The following is a 21,027-nucleotide window of genomic DNA, read 5'->3' as shown; positions in this document are numbered from 1 at the left end:
GATCACCTCAGCAGCCCCTTTTAGTTCTAAATCTGTTTATTCTAAGATTGCATTTTTATGCTTGCTGTTACTGTGTCACATATAGACTAAAGATGGTGCATTTGATTTATGTGCCATTTTCAAAATGTGTTAGTCTGGAAGGGAGTTAGTGACTTTAGATTGGGAGTGACACAATAGCCAGAGAAGATAGAACAGAATGATTTTTTTTTAAATGAATGAGAAAATACCAGTCAGGGCAGCTAGGCAGGACAGTGGATAGAGTGCCAGACCTGGAGTCAGGAAGACTTCTCTTCCTGACTTCAAACTTGGCCTCAGACACTTACTAACTGTGTGACCCTGGGCAAATCACTTAACCTTCTTTGCCTTAGTTTCTCATCTGTAAAATGAGCTGGAGAAGGAAATAGCAAACCACTCTAGTATCTTTGCCAAGAAAACCCCAAAGGGGGTCACAAAGAATCAGACATGACTGAAAAACAACTCCACAGTCAGTCAAAATGCCAGTCAATTTCCTAATGGCTATGACTTAGTCACACTTTTGGCCACAGTTGCAGAAGTCTTTCTGCCTTGTTAGGCTAAGATTAAAATTGTGTCGTCTACCTCTATCTTGGTCCATCTGTTTGAAGAAATAAAATTAGTATTGGCTTGTTGAAGCAGGAAACGATATCACTTTTTCATAATTCTTTATTCCTCTTGGAAAATACATGTTCAAAAAAAATGTGATTGAGCAAGAATGATAAAAATGGGCTTCTTGGTCTTTTGCAGTTTGCATTATGTATGTCCCTGTGAGCATAGTATGGTATAGGTGGATGATAAAGGAAGGAATATGATTATGATTTAACTGAGGTGGAACAGGCTCCACAAAGCATTGGAACAAAAAAAAAATAGGAATTTCTGTACTGGGTCACACCCCTGCTCTACTGGGCCTAAAACTATGTTGTCGACAAAGGCCCCAAAGATTTGCCTCGGTTGCTCCAGATATCTCCCTCATCTACAAGTTGCTTAGTTCTGTCCATTATGCATTTGAAATGTCTTCTAGCCATCTCCTCCATCCATTCTCATGATTACTACCCTATTTTAGGCCCTCATTACCTCTAACCTGGACTATCACAATATTTTCTACTCCCTCAATCTTCACACCACTGTCCTAATACACAGTTCTGGTCATATCACTAACTCTGCCTACTTGGACCTTTCAGTGGTTCCCCATTAGCTACTGAATAGAATACAAACTCCTTCACCAACATTCAGGGTCCCCCAAATCTGTCCCCAACCTATCTTTCTAGACTTTCTTGTGTTCTAAGATCATCATTTTAGGATGGAAGAGAGGTTATTTAGTCCAGCCCCTTCACTTTACACATAAGGAAACTTAGGCCCATACAGAAGCAGTAAGCCTCAGAGGTGGGATTTGATCCTAGTTCCTCTGACTCCAAAGCCAATTCTTTTCATTATACCACACCATTCCCTCCCCTTCACTCAATCTATTTTCCAGCTAAATGGTACCTTCAGTGTCCTTCAGTCCTCTTCCAATGTCATTGTTTGTCCTCTATTCTTAAAACAGACTCCCCTCCCATCTGTTGGTTGAATTTCTTTTCCTTCCAAATCCAGCTAAAGTGCCATTTTATCTAGTACGTCTACTACCTTAATACCCACACCCATGTGGAAGGGCAAATACTCATTGAATTGCTTCCTTCTTGAATGCTGATCTTTCCTAAGTACAGAATCAATTCATAGTTTGTATTTTAGTCATTTGTCTCCCCTCTCTTCTAGACTGCAAATTCTTTAAGTACAGGGACTACATTTTACCCCAGCATATAGATTTCTTTAATTCCAAAACCACCAGGCAATGAGTTTTTAACCTTCCCTTACCAATCTATCTTATTTCTTACCACCATGTGGAAAGTATAGATTAACCTTGAGACCACTAAAGCAAATTTCTGATGTTGTCATTTGGGATAATTCACCTAGAAAAGACAAGCCTGTCTGTCCATCTTTATAACTGGTTACAAATTAAATGGGCTTTTCAGGGGAAAAGGCTGTCCTCTGTAAGTGGTAAACAGCTCTTACAGAACCTATGAGACAGTGTATGGAAAGTACTTTGCTAACTTTAAAGCCCTATAGCAAGCCAATTAGTATGTCAACACATGCTTCGAGCCCAGAGGAGAGTATAATATTCATAGAACAAAATTCAAGAGTGGTAGAGCCTTAGCAGTCACCCGGTACAGAGCTCTCAACTTATATGTAAGGAAACCAGGACTTGGAAAAACTGAACATTTGTCCCAGGCCACTGAACTAGAGCTAGTTGAAGAAACAAAAATAGAACCTTCAGCTTCCAATTCTTCATCTAGTGAGCTTCCTACCATACTACATTGTTCTTTTCCTAAGCTCCCTACTCCATGCCATTGGATACTTTGACACCTACATGCCTAGAAACTATATTGTCTGAGATTGCCAGTCACCTACGTTCTGATGGCAGCATTCATGCCGAGTCATTTGGAGAGGAAGAAAATTAATCTCAAAGTTTTCCATGTGACTCTTTTAGACTAATGGAAAGGTTATACAGAAAAGGGAGCGGTCAGTGATTATGTAAGTTATTTTGGTCAGGAGTAAAAACAAAAACTCAGGTGGGAAAAATGCCTTAATCTGGTTTAGCCAACCATTTGGGCCATCTCAGCCACTGCAGAGGGATATCTAGGAGAGTAGTTTGGTTAAGGAGCACTTGCTGAGGGTGTAGCATGGTCTGTTTTCCTCTATCACCAGGTGGCACCAAATAGCTGAAACAAATCACGGCAGCATTTTTCTGTTACTTTCATTTCAGATTGAGTTTGGCAGAGTTGCCCATGTTTGTCCAAACAAGTTTGCTATTAGCTCTGAGTTTAAATACTTCTCTTAGTATATGTAGGTTTGGTGTGTCCTTTGTTTGTTCTTGACCATTGAGAAACGAGCCGTCATGGAGACTGAACATCCCTGAGTTCCATTGGTACATGTAGATTGACGCACATATCTACCAGACTTGGGAGGGAGTCAAGAAAATCAGAGCTGAGGCCCTATCACTAACTACCAGTGTGACTTGACAAGTCTTGTCACCTTTCTAGGTTTCAGGTTCCTTGTGCATGAAGTGAGGGGGTTGGACTAAGTCATCTCTGCTATCCCTTTGACCTCTAAAAATACTGACTTGGTTTAAAATTAACTTCTCAATAAAGCTAGAAGTTTCGATTTCATGTAAAATTGATTCTCTCTGTACGTCTGCAGTCCAGGACTCTGACTCTCCCCTGCCCATGAGCTGAGAAAAGACTGGAACCAGGCATTGAGCTTCTCTGACACATTTGTAAGGAGGGAGGATAGACCTCGTGATGTCCTTCACTAGGGCTGTTGTGATGAACTGTGTTGGTGTCAGCAGTGTGCCTGGAGGACGTGTGGGAGAGTAACCTTTCAACACAATAAGACAAGGAGCCACATGTCTCTTGAAGAGAAAGAAGCTGGGTGTGCTTATCCCCAATTATGTATAATAAATTTAGGTAAAAATCTTCTTTTTAAGTATAATTGCTTTACTGAGAAAATCTGGCTATGGTGGACACCAAATATGGTGTGGCATGTCTAAATATGAAAAAATTTGCATTTTATTTTTAGTAAGAAAGAAGATTTTTTTATCTTTTTCACACGTGTGGCTTGTTTTTTGATTCATTTTCTTGTTTGATAGATAAGTAAACTGTGATACAGAGACTTGAGTTACATCCTTAAGTCACCAGTAGAAAGGGACAAGGACCCAGATCTCTTTACTCTCAGGATAATGCTATTTCCCCACTGTACTTTGGTGCATTTTCACTAAATTAGAATCCAGGTAAATTCTCAGTGACAGTGTCAGACAATCAGCTTTTCTAATAAAAGGAGCAAAAAATGTTCTTATTCTTTTATCTTGCAGGAAAAAAAGAAAGAGCAGTTTTCTTCTTTTGAGAAAGTTGATATGACACAGTGGATACAAAATAAGCCTTAGGTCTAGAAAGCCCTGGTGGCACAGTAGAGAGAGCACTGGAACTGGAATAAGAATGTCCTGAGTTCAAACTTCAGAAACTCCCTGGCTGTGTGACCCTGAGCAAGTCACTTAACTTCTGCATGCCTCAGTTTCCCCAACTGTAAAATGGAGACAATAATAGTGCCTCTCTCTCAGGGTTGTTGTGAGTATCCAATGAAAGAATCATAAGCACCTGGCACGGTGCCCAGCACATAGCAGATGCTTAATAACTAACTGCACGTTCTCGTCCCTTCTCTTGTGTCTAGATGGGGTTCTAAAACTATAAATGGTAGAGAAGATGGTGACCTCCATTAACAGAGGGCCCTTCTTCATGGGAGTTCCCCATAACAATGTAATCACAGGGCCAGTCCGTATCTCTTTCTTTTTGTGATTATGTGGAACAACATATGTATTACCTATTAATGCTGCTCATTTAGAATATTCACCAACACTTTGGTATTGTTCCATTATTTCATCCCAAGACCCCAGTTTTCAACATTCACTTCCATAAATTTTAAATTTTCTCCCCCTCCTTCCCCAAGATGGCATGTAATCCAATATGGGCTCTACACATACATTCCTGTTTAACACATTTTCATACTAGTCATGTTACATAGAAGAATTATAATGAATGAGAGAAACCATGAGAAAGAAAACAAAACAAAAGAGAAAAGGGTCTGCTTCACTCTGCATTCCGACTCCATCGTTCGTTCTCTGGATGTGGATGGCATTTTCCATCATGAGTCCTTTGGAAAAGTTTTAGGTCCTTGCATTGCTGAGAAGGGCTAAGTCTATCAAAATCAGTCCTTGCACACTGTGCCAAGACCCCATTCTTTGATAACCTTTATGTCAATGAGAATGTTGATTCAGCCTGGATCTCTGTTATGAAATTCAAGGTGTGTGGGAAATCCAACATATTATAATGCCATTTATATACGAGTACTAATGAATTGAGGAAGGCAGCCTTATTCAAAACAAATGATTGGCTGTGATATTAGAAAGGATAGTATGGTAAAAGGACAGTGAACTGGATGTCCCAACTCTGTTATTAACCAGCTGTCTTTGGGCAAATCATTTAACTTCTTGAAGCCTCCATTTCTGTGCCTGTAAAATGTGGAAAGTCTATCTCTCTGAGTTTCATTGTGACTTACAGATTTCCTGTTTTCTCTGTGAAAAGCTAACTATACATTGTTTTCCTCACAGACCTTTGTAAGAAGAAGCTGATGCCTAAGGGCAGTTGAGAAGGTTCAAAATGACGACCACAGTAGCCACAGACTATGACAACATTGAGATCCAACAACAGTACAGCGATGTCAACAACCGCTGGGACGTGGATGACTGGGACAACGAAAACAGCTCGGCAAGGCTGTTTGAGCGCTCTCGTATCAAGGCTCTAGCAGGTAGACACATCTCACACCTCACACCTCAATACCTATAGTCATAAAACTTAAGCATAAGAAGGGAATTGGAGGTCGTTTAGTGCAGCCTTCTACCCAACGCAGGGATCTTTATAGTTTTGTGGACTGGCACATATTCTGATTTTTCTTAAACACTTTGACTAAGATGGGACTTAAAACCTCACTAAACAAGATATTTAGTTTTGGGGAAGCTTTAATGATGTGACCTCTTAACTGACAAAAACCAAAACAGGTATGATTGAAGATGTGTTATCACTACCACTGAGATGGGGAACTCAGTTATAACCTGTATATACTTCACAACTGTAAAGATATCCCCTTTTACCCCAAATTATATATTTATTCTTATAATTTTATTATAAGAATTTTCATTGTTTTCACATCTTCTCTCTATATATTATGAATTACATTATATTACATGTTATAAATTTTATCTTCTCATAAGTTTATATTGGATAAAATAATATATTAAAGTATTTTGAAAATCAGAAAGTGCGATATAAACACCAGCTATAATTATTCAAGTAAATTCTTTGTACAAAATGCTAATTATTTGAAGATTTTAAGTTAATACCATACTTTGTGTTCATTGAACACAAAATTAAATATAAACCAGCGATTGATGTAAATGTAAAATTAAATGTAAACCAAATTAGAATTTATCTTGAAATTGATGGTGTTTATATTTGTAAGTTTTTTTTTTCACACTGAGAAGTCAAAATGAAATAAGAGGAATGATGTCACATATTTTTGGTATGAAAAGAGAAGAATTTTTGGTTTTCTCATGGAATCCTTAATTGTAATGTATATGTTGTAGTCTTGCTTTAACCAGGTAAGTTTATTGTTAACAATGAAAACATCCTTCCTGTCTTTTTTACAGATCTCAACATTTTACATTAAAACTTGACATTGAGAATGTTGGGTGGTAGTGGATGAATGGACCTTGCTTGTCCTTTTATGTACCATCAAAGAGTGACCCATTAACCAAAAACCTGGCACTATATTTTGTGACTGCTCATGAGGCCTCAGTGGTGAATTATGATCCTGGGTTTGTCCATTGAAGGACTCTATGAAGGACCTTTATACCTTTTTGAAATTTTTATTCAATCATTTTGAAAAACCTAGTTAATGATGCCCTATCCACCATTTTCTTAAACTTGTTAATCTCCCTTAACCAAAGCAAGATTCCATTTGTCATTTCCTTTTTAAAATATAGTTTTACCAATTTGTAGGGCTGAAAGAAGAGTCTTAGAAGTCCAACCCTCTACCTCCAAAAGGATTTCCACAATGTCTCCTCAAATCCCAGAGCTTCCTTAGTTGCCTCTAGAAACCTAATGTATGTTCTTAATGTGTAACCTAATAATGGTGTTGATAACTGCAATATCTTGCTGAGTTCATGGTGAAAATGAGATGATTCTGAGATCTTGAATGGCCAGTGACTTTAGAAGGTGGAATACTGTAGTTTCCAGTCTAACAGAAATTCATTTCAACCCACTATTCATTTCACTTACTATGTGCAAGGCATTATGCTAGGAACTGGAATGAAATGATGAAAAGAAAAGGACAAGATCTTGCACTTGAGCTTACTGTCTAATAAGAAGGATAAAATGTGTATGGCACAAGGCAGACTGTGATAAGAACAAAAGACAGGGCTAGACAAAGTATTATGAGAAATTTAAGAAAAGAGTTATTTTCAGTGAAGAAGGATTTTCATGGGAAAATAGAGTCAGACCTTGAATTAATGGATTTGACAAGTTGGAGACAGGGACATGAGGGGTCCTTTCCAGTCATGAGATAAAGTACGCACAAAAAGGAGAGAGAAACTGTGGAACATATATTCCAGTTTGACTGGAATATGGAGTACCATGAAGTAAAGCTAGAAAAGTTGATTGGACCACATCTCAGAAGGCCTTGAATGCTAGGTTAAGGAGTGAATTCTTAAGTTAGTAGACATTAAAGATTTTTCTATAGAGAGATGATGAGATCCCACGAGTATATTAAGAAGACTATTACACAAGGAGTCGTAATTATACCATGAAAAGATGAAGGCTAGGGGCAGCTAGGTGGCACAGTAAGTAGAGCACCGCCCCTGGAGTCAGGAGGACCTGAGTTCAAATGCGGCCTCAGACACTTGATATACTTACTAGCTGTGTGACCTGGAGCAAGTGACTTAATCCCAATTGCCCTGCCTTCCCCCCTGCAAAAAAAAAAAAAAAAGATGAAGGGTCTTGATTCCATGGTATTTTGAAGATACTGTCAGTGAATTAAAGAGAGGACACAAAAATAATTCACAATTTCTAAATCTCTTCAGCATAGTTGGTAATTTTGCCTGACTGTTCTCTGGGACTGTTCTTTGAGTCCTGTGAACTTGTGCTGAAAATGAGAAATGACTAGGAGCAGTTCTATATAAGGTCTTAAGGATTTTTCAGAAGAAAAAGAAGAACCTTAGAGAATCCTTCTATCCAGCCTGGATAAGTTCTATATAAGAAATAATTCCACGTATTATAAATCATCAGTTTGGGCTCTTCAGTATGGCAGGGAATCCTGGACTTCAAGTCAATAAGATCTGCTTTCAATTCCCGCTCTTGATATTAGTTGTGTAAACATAAGCAAATCATTTAATCTCTTAAGCCTCAGTTTCCTCATCTATAAAATAGGGATAACTGTACCTGTAGTACAGCCTCTGCCACTCCCCAATGCATGAAGCATTTATTAAGTGCTTACTATATGTGAAGAACTGTGATGAACTGGGGATATAAGACAGTCCCTCCTTTCAAGGAGTTCACATTCTAATTGTGACACTCAAATGTGAATGTATGTAAAGTACTTTGCCAGTTTCTTAAAAACTGTGTAAATGTCCAGTGTTGATGGTGTAGTGGATGAAAGCGCTGCTTGAGGGTCAGATCTGGGTTCCAGTTTTGTCTCTAGAACAAGCTTGCTGTGTGACCTTGGGGAAGTCATTTAACATCTCAGTGTCACAGCTCACTCTTGAAGTCTAAATTACAGAACAGTGGGCAGTCTGAATTGACAAGGATAGTTTCCCTCATTGGGAGCTCCCTATGCCAATGAAGTCAAAGATTGAACCCCCTCTTCCCCCCAAAAGAAAAAAAACTACTCTAATCATTATGTTGAGAAGCTGAAACTAAGTGTTCCTTAGACACTAGGACTGTCTTCTGTGAAAGAAAAGAGTTGTTACTTCCTTTTTTAGTCCAGAAGTAAAATATCTGTTATTGGTAATCCCTCTGTTACAAGGACAAGTTCTAAAGAGTAAAATCTCTAGTTAGATCAGCAGAAGCAAACATTGCTTGCTATCTTATATACTTACATAATAAGGCCTTCTAAATATAATAGCAAAATTAGTTCCTATTGATTTTTTTGGTTGCTTTTTCACTGATTTTTTTCCCCGTTTCCTTGGTTCCTTTATGAAATTGTTTAGAAATTGTTTTTAGTCTAGCAAGATTTTGGTAACTCATAGGAGAGATGGCTTCTCTGTAATAGTGTAGAAAAAAAATCCCCAATATTTTTGAAGTCAGAAATTAGACTTAGATCAATTGTGAAAGGTCAATTTTGTGATCATAAAATGCAGTTAGACACTGTTAGCTGCTCACAAACTTTTGAGCTTGAAAATTACTTTGATGCCTATTTCTCCCAGCTCTCTCAAGTAGCCAGAAATGTAAGTCTTAAGATTCATAGTGGGGGACAGGAGAGTTGGGGGAGAAGGAGTTCAAGGTCAGCATACTCTCTGTTTCATAATCTCCCAATAGGATATTAAATAGTGGAATTTCCTCAAAGTAGGGAAAAATTTCTTCTGATACATACTGTCTTTGAATACTAAGGACTAAATACTGAGTAAAAACATGACTCACAGCATTATAGAGATCTTTTTCTAACTAAAACTAATACAAGAGAGGGGGAAAAAAAGAAACACTGAAGTTGAGTGTGTTTGAGTAGCAAAGAGATTATGTCATGTTCATTCAACCTTGAGGCAGTATGCTGCTAAGTCATTTTTATGCATTCTGTAAATGATTTCCTGCACCCCATGGTAGCATAGCCACATTCCTGACCTCTGAACAAAATGCCACAGTTGTGTGGGACATACTGTGTTGGGGAAAGCAGCTTAGAATGCACTGAGCTATTTGCTTATTAGAACTTCGTTTGGAAAGAAAAGTATATAAAACTTTAATCTCTTAAGACATGTCAAGAGCAAAAGTTGCCTGTTTAAATGATGCCTTTTTATGAATATGGACTGTTTTCATTCCAGAGGTTAACACAGTACAGTGGAAAAAGTACTGGATGTCAGGGTTCAAATCCAGGGTCTGTACTTGGTACTTTATGGGACTGGATGTGGTCTGACTGGATAAAATCCAAGGTCCTCCCCAGCTCTGAAATCCTATGAACCTATTTCCTGTGTTCAAATTCTAACTTTGTTTCTTATTACCAGCCTTACCTTGGCTAAGTCATTTAATTTCTCTGAGCTTCACTTCCATAACTTTGTAAATAAGAGGGTGAGACTAGATGATATTTAAGGGATCTTTTTGCTGTAAATCCTCTGGTGTTATTCAGCTGAAAAGGACATGTTTGAAATGGTCCACAGAGCTTTAAAAGTATTTTTAGAAAATATTTAACTCTATTCAAGTTGATTGTTTTAAGGGAAATTGCATTTATAGCTGAATAGCTAATTTTATGTTCAAAATTCTAGGTGAAATATTTATTTTGCCCAGAAGAGAGAGGTTTTAGGAGGGAGAATGTTAGTGGAGGAATTGACATAACAAAAATCACTATAATTTAAAACAAAAGATAGCTCTGGGAGTCGTTGGTTATCAACATTTATGAGTTCTCATTTTGTGCTGGAGTACTCTTTTAGGCTGTAGGGAGTGGCAAAAGCAATTGTAGACATTATGGTGCTTATAATGTTATAGGGAAGTTAAGAGAATCTGTACTGCCATCAGAAAACTACCCAAGAATGCTGACAACAGTATGCCGTCAGAGACAGACCTAGGCTGTGGTCCAACTCCTCCATTACCGATCTGTTTGCTTAGGTATCCCACTTGACTTTTCTGGGCCTCTACATAAAGGAGTTGGACTAGGACTGGGTGATTTCTAAAGTCTCTTCATGATCTAATTTTCTCATTGTAATATTTATAATATGAATGTAAGTAATAGAGTTTTGGAGTTGGAATATCTAGATTTAAATACTGGGAAGTTGAGGGGTTAATGAGCTCTATCTTTGCTCTAGGTATATGTTTATCTGTCTGACTGCTGGCAAGCTGATTAGCCTCTCTGGGCCTCAGTTTCTACTGCTCTTAAACTATATGAAAATAAATATTCTATCTCTATGTAGATAGATTGGGTAGATAGGTAGATAGATGTAAACATGAAATGCCAGAATGAAATGCACAGACAAAATATACTGAAGTTGTTGAGCAAAGTTCTAAAGCATATGAAAATAAGAAATATATATTTAAACATGTGCACACATACAGCTTAGCATCCCTTTGAAGACGGTCATTTAGATCAGTATTCTAGGACAATATTTAATAAAGAGTGGAGTGACGTCATTTATATATCTGGATTCTTTGAAAATACATTTTTCCTAGAGTTGAAACAAAAGTTCTAAAAAGCTGTGGAAGCAGATCTAAAGATTTTGTCACATGCCGCGTAAGCTCTCTATATATTTTAAGGAATCACTGTGTCTATTTTAACCATGTGAACATTTAAATTCTAATGAGTATTTAAACACGGTCATAGGATTTTCGTTGTTGCTGTTGCTTTTCCCTTTATGACCTGCCTTGAACACTGGATAAATGGCTTGAAGCTTGATGCTGATGAAATTTGGGCTTAAAAAAAAATAAGCATCTTTTCCCTCTCCTAGCTAGTCAGTTCAGTCAAGTATCTAAGGCAATTGTGTGAAGAGATTGAACTCTGAATGTACTTGAAAGGGAACATTCTCTGAAACTGAAATCGAAAATCTTTGCATGTTTTCAGGCAGGGAAATCACAGAGATGAAAGTTTTTGCCTGCAAGGAACTGATAGTCTAACTGATTTATATAAGATCAATTAATAATTGCTTACTTAACAGTGTGAAAAAGATGGTATTATAGAAGAGGTGCCAAAAGTCTTAGTGAAGTTTTAAACTTAAATAGAATCCCAAGACTCCTTCTGCCCCCTTTCCCCAGCCTGTGGCCCCCAATCTTAACCTCCTTAGCACATATCTGTTCTCAAGGGTCCATAATAAATTAGATTTATATAGGGTGGGGCTTAAAACAATAGAAAAGGATTTTATCATGAGGCATCTGTGGGAAGTTGAGGGGCTAATGAGCTATATCTTTGTTCTAGGTATATGGATTTAAAGCTGAATTATAGATGAAGAAAATGGCTACGTAACTATGGCTAGAGTAAAGCTGGTGTGACTTTTGCCATACCTACGGAAATATCTGCAAACTCCTTAGATTTTTTGAGCCTGTATGTCAGACTGCCTTTTTAGTCACAAGATTGTGTCTGACTGGCTTAAAATGGAAAGAAAGGCCCCAAGAGACTCATTACCAGTAGCTCGAAGTTCTTTTTCTGTGTCGTTTCTTATTGAATAGCTCTGAAATTTTTCATGGGGCAATGATATTCACAAAAGTTAATTGATGTCTGCCCTCTCCATCTTCCTTCTCTCCACCACCTACTCATCCTCCCATCTCCAACTCAGTTTGAACCTGTTAATGAAGCCTCCCTTACTAGGTTGTTCCAGTCTATGTACATGAAGTACTTTGCTCAACACCTTCAATGTATTTTGTCTCTGCATTTCATTCCGGCATTTCATGTCAACATCTATCTTTCTACCTAATATATCTATATAGAGATAGAAATAGATATAGATTCATAGACATGCACAGATATACATATATCCATAACCATATAAGCATATATGTGTGTATGTATGTGCCTATATATGCATGCATACATACACACACATAAACACACACATTATAGTACTGGAATTGTAGTTAGACTTGAGTTTGAATTCCACCTCTGACACTTAATAGCTATGTGGTCATAGGCAAGTCACTTAACCATTCTGTGCCTCAGTTTCCTCAACTATAAATTGTCAGGGTTAGATTGGATTGAATGACCTCTGAGGTCCCTTCCGTCTCTAAAACTTTGATTCTGTGACATAAGTAAGATTGGAAATATATAATGGAACCACATTTGGGAGACCTTGAATATAGGCTAAGAGGTTTATATTTTATTCAGTTGGCAATGGGGAGATAGACATCTGGAAAAAAAATGGATAACACCAGTATTATTTAACTTTCAGTATGGTCATGAGACTCAAAAAGAAAACAATCTATGTAAAACTTTTGCCGACTTTAGACTTTAAAGCACTACATTAATGTCAATGACCATTAACACTGAATCTCAGAATTGGAGAGTTAGAAGGAACCTCAGCAGCCATCTAGTCTAATCCATACACCAAAGGAGTCTCTACTGTAACAAATCTGACAAGTCATTCTACAGCCTCTGCCCAAAGGCCTCTAAGAAGTGGAAACCCACCATCTCTTGAGGCAACCTCTTGCACTTTGGGCAGTGTTAATTTGGGGGAAGTATTTCCTGATTTCAAGCCTCACTCAAGTCCTTTAAACTTCTTTTTGCTTTGTTTTGTTTTCTTGAGGTAATCAGACTTAAGTGACTTGCCCAAGGTCCCACAGCTAGTAAATGTCTGAGACCAGGTTCGAACTCAGGTCCTCCTTACTCCAGCGCCCCCTTGCTGCCCTGACTTCTCTCATTTCTCCTAGTTCTGCCCTCTTGCCCAAAAGTCTAATCCAGGGATGGGGAACCTGTAGCCTCAAGGCCGGGTCTCTGTTTGGATTCAGTCAAAGGACCACACTTGAGGATGTAGAGGGCCACATGAGGCCTTGAGGCTGCAAGTTCCCCACCCCGGACTCTAATCTTTCTTCCAGTGACAGGCCCTCAAAGATACCTCTAATGTTCCTTGAATCTTCTTTTCTCCAAGGTAAACATGCCCATTTCCTTCAGTGGATCCTAGTATGTCATGAATTCAAGATGTTTCATCCTCTAGGTTGCTCTACTTAAGACACTTTACCTTGTCAGCGTCTAGAACTTACCACAGTACTCCAGGTGAGACATGAGAGCAGATTACAATGGAACTATCACCATCCTGTTCCTGGAAGGCATGCCCATATTAATACAGTCCAAGAGCACATTGGCTTTTTTAGCTGCCACATCACGCTGTTGATTCATTTTGAGATTGCAGTCCACTAAAACTAAAAATCTTTTTCAGAACTACTGTAGATAATATAGATTGCATTTAGTTAGCTTTTTAACATTCCTTCAGCAAAACTTTGTTGAGCTACGTGTAAGGCCGTGTAATAGGTTCTGTGGGAAATGAAAAGATAAAACATGGCCTTTCTCCTCCAGGAAGGGGAAGGGGAAAGGAATGAGCATTTATATAGCACCCACCTTAGTAAATTGTAAATGGAATAATTAATTCCTTTTCTTAATTGTTAAATGTGACAATTTTATAAAAATGAGATCCCCTTTTTAAGATAAGGAATTGCAGAAGCCTAAACTAGTAACAGAATCTTGGGATTTTATCTTAGCTACAAAAGAGCAGTCAGACTAGAGTCTCTGTACTACATTGTTAACTCAATAGAGATGCTTTTGGAAGTTGGGGGCACTCAACACAAATCAGTGGATCAAACAGCCTTCAAACAATGAATTCAGTAAGGCAATTTCCTCTTGCTGTGATAAAACACTTGTCTGTGAAGATTTTACTCTTTGGGGCTGTAAGAATGGTAACTTGGAAATGGGCTTAAATGGAGCCTCTTTGACGCCAGCTTTCCTAAGCTTCTCCCTTCTTTGCCTCTTCACAGTTCAGACTTATGGAGCACGAAAGGCATTTGACAGAGGACACTTCTGTGAAATGGAGGCTTTTACCCCTAGGTCACACTTAAGCTTTCCTATTTGTTCTTGCTTCTGTGGCCATTGGCGTATGCCAGAAAGTGGAGCCATATATTTTATTGGCCTATTGGAAATTTATAAACATAGGCTACAAATTTACCTTTGTGAATGGTGTATTGTAACTTCAGGAACATAGGACACTTTGTGTCTTGATTGATATAGAGGCCAAGCATGGCTGGGAAGGAAAGATCCCACAATTGTAGCATTTCGCTTCCAAGATTTGGCCCTTTATTTAGCTTAAACACCAAAAACCCATTAATCACTCCTCAAACTGCAAAAAAGAGATGTAGTGCTCCATCATTACCACTTTGAATTGATTCCTGGATAAAAACTTTTCTTCCTTGGTCAAAAAGCAAGTCTCTAAACTAAAAGTAAATGAAGACCAACTTATATAAGTGGCTACCAGAAAGTATTTCTGACTACATTAAATTGAAGTATGTTTTCTTCATAGCCATGGGAAAAGGAAAAGATAATTCTATTGGTTAATATTTCTGAGATAGTTTAATTTAGTGAAATATATTTGCAAAGCACTCTCAAAAGGTATTCTTACCTGTTATATATGATACTTTAAAATTTAGTAACTCCGATTGAAAGCTTTATGTAATATGTATATGTGTATATATATGTATATATATAAAATATATATATACACATATGTGTGTGTATACATATATATGTATATATTCTTCCTGCTCAGAATTAGAGAGAACCAATCTACTTAACAGTTACTGTCCTAAACCCTCCAATATGAAATTTTCAGTATACCATCCAAATAAGTACAGTCTTTGAAAAAAAAGAGGCATCTGGGAGAAGGAAAGTTGGAGTATGGCTGCTTGTAAATAATGTAGAGGCATTCAAGACTGTCTTGAGAAATGGAGGGTGGATATGAAAGATGGCTACAGGATTCACTTGATACTAAAAAGAAACTTAAAACCTCCAGCACTGAATTAACAGGTGTATCTGTATTTCCTTTATTGTGAACTTAATCAGATGTAATCTTTAGGATGGCTGAAAGGGCCTTTTGAATTTTAAGACCCTCATACTTCTGTACCCATTTTAAATGGCACTGGACTTTTAATTCCCAATAACTCACATTTTCCTCACAATAATTCTGTGAAGTAGATACTGCAGATAAAATTAGCTACGTTTTACAGAAACAGAGGCACATAGAGAAGGTGACCAACTTCTCTGTTACCCTATGTATGATGTTGAATTTGGATAATGGAAATGCTTTTGATGTTTTCAGGATTTGTGAAAGGGGGACACAGTAGGAGAATAGCACTTCTAAGATGAGGTGTTAGTCCAACCTCCTCCCCACCCCACACCGTGCCTCAATTATTTCCTCTTTATTAATAAAAATTCTCTTCATTGGTTCCTATACCTTTTGAATGATGAAATTATAAGTAAAGAAAGTAATAGCATTATTAGCCACTCTACTTTTAGCAGAGAGTTCTAGCAGATATAGGAATACCTAAAGTGCTCCATAACAGATAAATCATTACTTTTAAAGCTCTTTATGAGCCTGGCTCGTTCCTATCTTTCCAATTTTTTTGCATCCCACTCTGAGTCTTACTTTGCATCTTACTCTTCAATCCAGTGACACTGGCCCCCTTATTGTTCCTCTCACAAGGCACTCTGAGGATTTTCAGTGACTGTCTCTCCATGCCAGGAATGCCCTTCCTACTCATTTTTGACTGCTAGCCTCCCTCCCTGGCTTCCTTCAAACTCCAGCTAACATCTCACCTTCTGCAAGAGGCCTTTCCCAGTCTTTAATTTTAGTACCTTCCCTCTAAGACCACTCGGAGATTATTCTATGTACATCTTGTTTATATATAGTTTTTGCATGTTGTCTCTCCCATTAGACTGAGCTCCCTTAGAATAAGGACCTTTTTTGCCTTTCTTTGTATTGCCAGCACTTAAGCACAATGCCTCATACATAGTATGAAGTTAACTCTGTGCTAAGTTTATGGCTTCTTTCTTAAACTCCTCATTTATTTCCTTTTCCTGTCTAGGTGGTCTATACCAGAGGTGTTAAACATGTGGCCCATGAACCATATGCAGCCCAACACTCTGTATTGTGGCCCAAATCAGATTAAAATGTAATTGGGAAATATTTAACATAGTAAATAAAAAATACAGTAAAACATAGATAATATTAATATGTGGTTTTTCTAAGTCCATATAGGGCCTACAGAGATGCTTATATATGGTTTAGTATTTCTCCCCCTTCCCTCCATTTCTATTTGAGTTTGCACTATATCCTAATTACAAAATAACATCTGTTTCTGCCCTCATTGATTTTTTTCACCCCAAATGCTCTCTAAACCATACCTCCTTTCTGGGTGCTACATTTCTTCACATGAATATATCCTTTTACTATACAATGAAATAAATATCTATTGCCATAGATAGAAAGTTATCATCTTTCTGGCAACAAGCCTGTCCAACCTGACTAGGCTAGCTCCCAGTCAGCAGACACTTGTTATGTTGATGGATGTGGTCTCAACCATTACAACTTGGAGTACCTGATAGAGTCTATATTGTTTTTTAAACTATTAATATTTTAGGGTTTCATATCATGTGTCCTCTATGGAACTCACAGGGCTCAGAAAATGCAGTATTCTTTGCCTATATAAATTACTGAATCTATATTATAAGTATCCAAGGAATGTTAAAGACTAAAGATTTAATATAGTGAAATAGATTTGCTAGTCAATCCTGAAGTCCAGTTCTGGAACTCACAGATTGGACAACAGGTCCCTGCCCTCCTACCACAGAATGAACGTAAATGCCAGATAGTAACTGTTTCTCTTTTGGCCAGGAACCCTGAAGGTCTTCCCCTTCCAGTTTTTGGTTTTTTTTTTTACTTTTGATTAAAGGGGCCATCCTTTGATTAACTTCTTAAAGAGGCCTATTAACTGAACTGGTGTTACCTCACTCAAAGTGAGAACCTGACAAGACCTTAGCCTGAAAGGACCAAGGTCTCCTAATGCATCCAAGGTCATCTCCAGTTGTCCTGGTGAATATCAGGCAACTGGACTCATATGGCTCTGGAGGAGAAAGTGAGGCTGGTGGTCTTGCACAGCCCTCCCTCACTCAGATCAAAGTTAGCTGCAAGTCATGTCATCATTTCCCTCATGTCATGGTCTTCTTTGAGAATGAAGGACAAACACAAGCTAATCAATGGACTTTGAGAACCGATAGACTCTTAAAATATGGTCCAGGGAGGTCTACAAGATCAAAACTATTTCCATAATAATAAGATGTTTTAATTTCTAATATGGTAAATATTGGTAGATATAACACAAACAAAAGTTATTTGGGGAAAGTCCTTAATAGTTGTTAAGATTGTAAAGAAATCTTGAGACCAAAAAGTTTGAGAACCCTGACTTGCATGTGAATTGAATTGGTCATCTAGTCTTTGCTTTTGAATACTTCCAATAAGAAAGAAGTCACTACTTCTGGAGACAATCTATTCTGCCTTTGGATAGTGTGAACCTTTCGAGAAAGTTATTCAAACTGATTAGATAACTAGCATTTCCTCATTCATGCTTTATTGGAGGTTGCCCACAGAGAAAGAGGAAACAAGTTTCTTCTTCATTAGATCCTACTCTAAAACATTTCTTGACTTCTTCCTCTTTCACATCCCATGCTTCTATCCCTCTCATCTTCCACAATCTCAGCATTCTCTTCTCTCTCATTTTTTCTGCTGGAAGTATGAGTATTTTGCCAAGACCTTTAGTAACTGGAATTGAATGGGATGCAGTCTGTCCCTGTCTGTCTCTCTTTCTTAAAGATGCAGTCTGTCCCTGTCTGTCTCTCTTTCTTAATGAACTTTTAAAGACAGTTATCACCCTTCGTCTTTAGCAACAGTCTTTTCTCTTACCAGTGTTTTAGTAGTAGTACAGGAAGCCACCAGGGGAAGTAATTGAAGGAAATCAGTTTAAAGGGTTGCTAAGGACCATATAGACCTGACTAAAAATTCCCATATGATGTACCTGAAATATCATCCCCTTTCTACTCAAGGAACTTCAGTGATAGAGAATCTACTGCTTCCCAAGGCACCATATTCCTTTTTCGGATACCTCTAATTCTCAGGATGCTTTTCCTTACATAAACCCTGAATTGTCCTCTCTGCAATTTCTCCCTATTTACTCTTAGTTCTGACTTCTGAGACCAAGCAGAATGAGCTTCATCCCTCTTCTTCTTGATACCCCTTGAAGTAATTGAAGCTAACTGTCTTATCCTTTCTTTTGCTCTTTTTTTGTTTTTTTTTTCTGAGGGGGGGAAGGCAGGGCAATTGGGGTTAAGTGACTTGCCCAAGGTCACACAGCTAGTAAGTGTGTCAAGTGTCCGAGGCCAGATTTGAACCCAGGTCCTCCTGACTCCGGGGCCAGTGCTCTACTCACTGTGCCACCTAGCTGCCCCTGTCTTATCCTTTCTAAGTTTTCTCTTTGTATGCCATTTGCTTGACCCTCCTCTGGATTGGCTTACCAATGTGTGTATGAAAATGTAGTGCCTAGAAATGAACACTGTAATATAGATGTGGTCTGACCAGAGCAGAGTATAAAAGAATTATCATCCCTCTAATTCTATATGTTGGACCTCTTTTAATGAAACCTAAAATCAAATTAGTTTTTGGTTTCTGCTCCCCCTCCCCCCAAAAAAGTTACCTTACATTTAGTTTTGTGTGTACGTAATGTGTAATTGGTTTAACTAGCTGGCCTTTGCAATCCCTTCCAACTCAGAGATTCTGTGATAATAAAACCTCCTGTCAGTTTCAAATGACCTACAGTTTGTTCGTTTTTTTTAGCTCGTGCCTTGTCTGAGTGCACTTCTTGACCAGAAGATACCAATGTGTCTGCAATCACCTTGAAACATAAATGATTCAATGAAAAGCCTCATGATTTGCTTCCTAGGGAATCTTATTGGGAAGTTCACTGTTTTTGTCTCTAAAATGGAGTTGAGATACTAGAGCAGTTATGTTGTCTTCAGGGGCGAGGGCTGGTCAGGTAAGCCACTACTAGGGAGAAAATCTACCTATCATCGGGAGAATTGCTGCCCCATCCTGGGAAGTGACAAGGTCATACACCACTCCTGTGAAAGCCAGAGTGTCCTCAACTTCTTCATCCACTTTCCAAATTGGTATAAAACTTCACTCTGCCCTAGAGGACTTCAGATAAAGTTGTGTATGGATGCTCTCTATAAAACTATTTGGTGACCTCTTGTTACGTTAAGTCTGTGATCTTGGTTCCCAAGGATGCAGGAGAGGCAGGAGACATGAGGATACATGAAGCAGACATCACAGCATTGCCTGAAATCCTCTGGGAGAGAGAATTTTTTTTCTCATGCAAATAAAACCAGGAAGATATACTTCCTATAACTTTGAATAAAGGATCTTTGTTTTTATTTCCAAAAGACCTTTTTAATCAAGACATAGTTATATTTTGTTAGTATCACATCACTTACATAAACCCTGAATTGTCCTCTCTGCAACTTCTCCCTATTTACTCTTAGATTTCACTTTTCTGCATTCTTTCTTCTTTTTATTTCTCTTTCCATGGTTCCATAAGCAATGTGTCAGGCCATACTGACACCGTGAAGCTTGTGTTAGGTGGTCTTCTAAGGGCCAGGGGCAGAAAAAGCCAGGTAGCCAATTCTGAGGTTAGTGTGCAGCATCCAAGGCTCTGAAGGTAGAGGGTCTGTACCTCTAAAAAGAAAAAGGGAACTCTTTCAGGCACTGAGCATCCTGGAATAGCTTTCTCTGACTCGCTGAGCATCATGTGCAGGAAGACAAGCATTCATCTTTCGAATCCTATTTTCTTCAAGTAAGTATTACCTGAATCTTCTAAAAAGGAATTTCTCTACTCCATTCCTGAAAAGAAGACATTAATTCTAGTGCTTGTCTTTATCTGCCACCTATAATTTTGGGAGCTATTTGACAAATTAAGAAAAAATAGGGAGTTTACAGGAGAGACAAGTTAAAAAAAATGAAGGCTAAAAGCATTAACATTTTTCATTGCTTAAGAAGGTAAAATTCTGTGACTTTCCTTGAGCTTGACGTTTATAGATCTTCCTGATTTCCCTGGGCCCTTTCCTGGATTAATTACTCTTGAAGAATATTCTTTAAACTCACAGTTTAAAAAATTATTAGTAATGTTTTTATGTCACCTTCATTTCCATATACATATATATGTATATATATATATGTATATGTGTGTGTGTGTGTGTGTGTATATCCCTTTCACCCTCATCCCCTACCTAGAAAACTATCTCTTCTAACAGAATTTTAAACAGGGTGAGGGGAAGCAGTTTATAAAAACTAGCCAATATGTGTATACCAAGTCTGACAATATATGTAATATTTTATATCTATAGTCCCCACGTATGAAAAAAAAAGAGAATGGTGAATTATCACAAATCTTCTCTGAGGCCAAGCTTCACCATTATAATGATACAGTATTATTTCATTTCCTTTTCGGATCTTTCCACTTGCATTGTTTTCATTGTGTATAGTTTTTCTGACTTTTCCCTCATTTCATTCTGAATCAGTTCATAGAAATCTTCTCTGAATTCTTAATACTCATCTGTTACATTTATGTACCAAAATTTATTTAGCTATTTTCCAATCAG

At 37.9% G+C, this 21,027-nt stretch overlaps 1 protein-coding gene across 3 annotated transcripts in view; it reads left to right on the top strand.

The window, feature by feature from the left end:
- SPTBN1 (spectrin beta, non-erythrocytic 1) overlaps window positions 1–21,027 on the top strand; it is a 280,165-nt gene that overhangs the window by 67,745 nt on the left and 191,393 nt on the right. For all 3 annotated transcript variants that reach the window (XM_036748781.1, XM_036748782.1, XM_036748783.1), the window contains exon 2: window positions 5,213–5,409. In XM_036748781.1, coding sequence (XP_036604676.1) covers window positions 5,262–5,409 — 148 coding nt within the window. In that variant the 5' untranslated portion in view covers window positions 5,213–5,261. The remainder of the gene's footprint in view (window positions 1–5,212; window positions 5,410–21,027) is intronic.

Source organism: Trichosurus vulpecula, chromosome 3 (assembly GCF_011100635.1).
Source record: "Trichosurus vulpecula isolate mTriVul1 chromosome 3, mTriVul1.pri, whole genome shotgun sequence".
Classification (NCBI taxonomy): Eukaryota; Metazoa; Chordata; class Mammalia; order Diprotodontia; family Phalangeridae; genus Trichosurus; species Trichosurus vulpecula.
The sequence above is the reverse complement of the archived record's forward strand: the minus strand, read 5'-3'. Positions and strand labels throughout refer to the sequence as shown.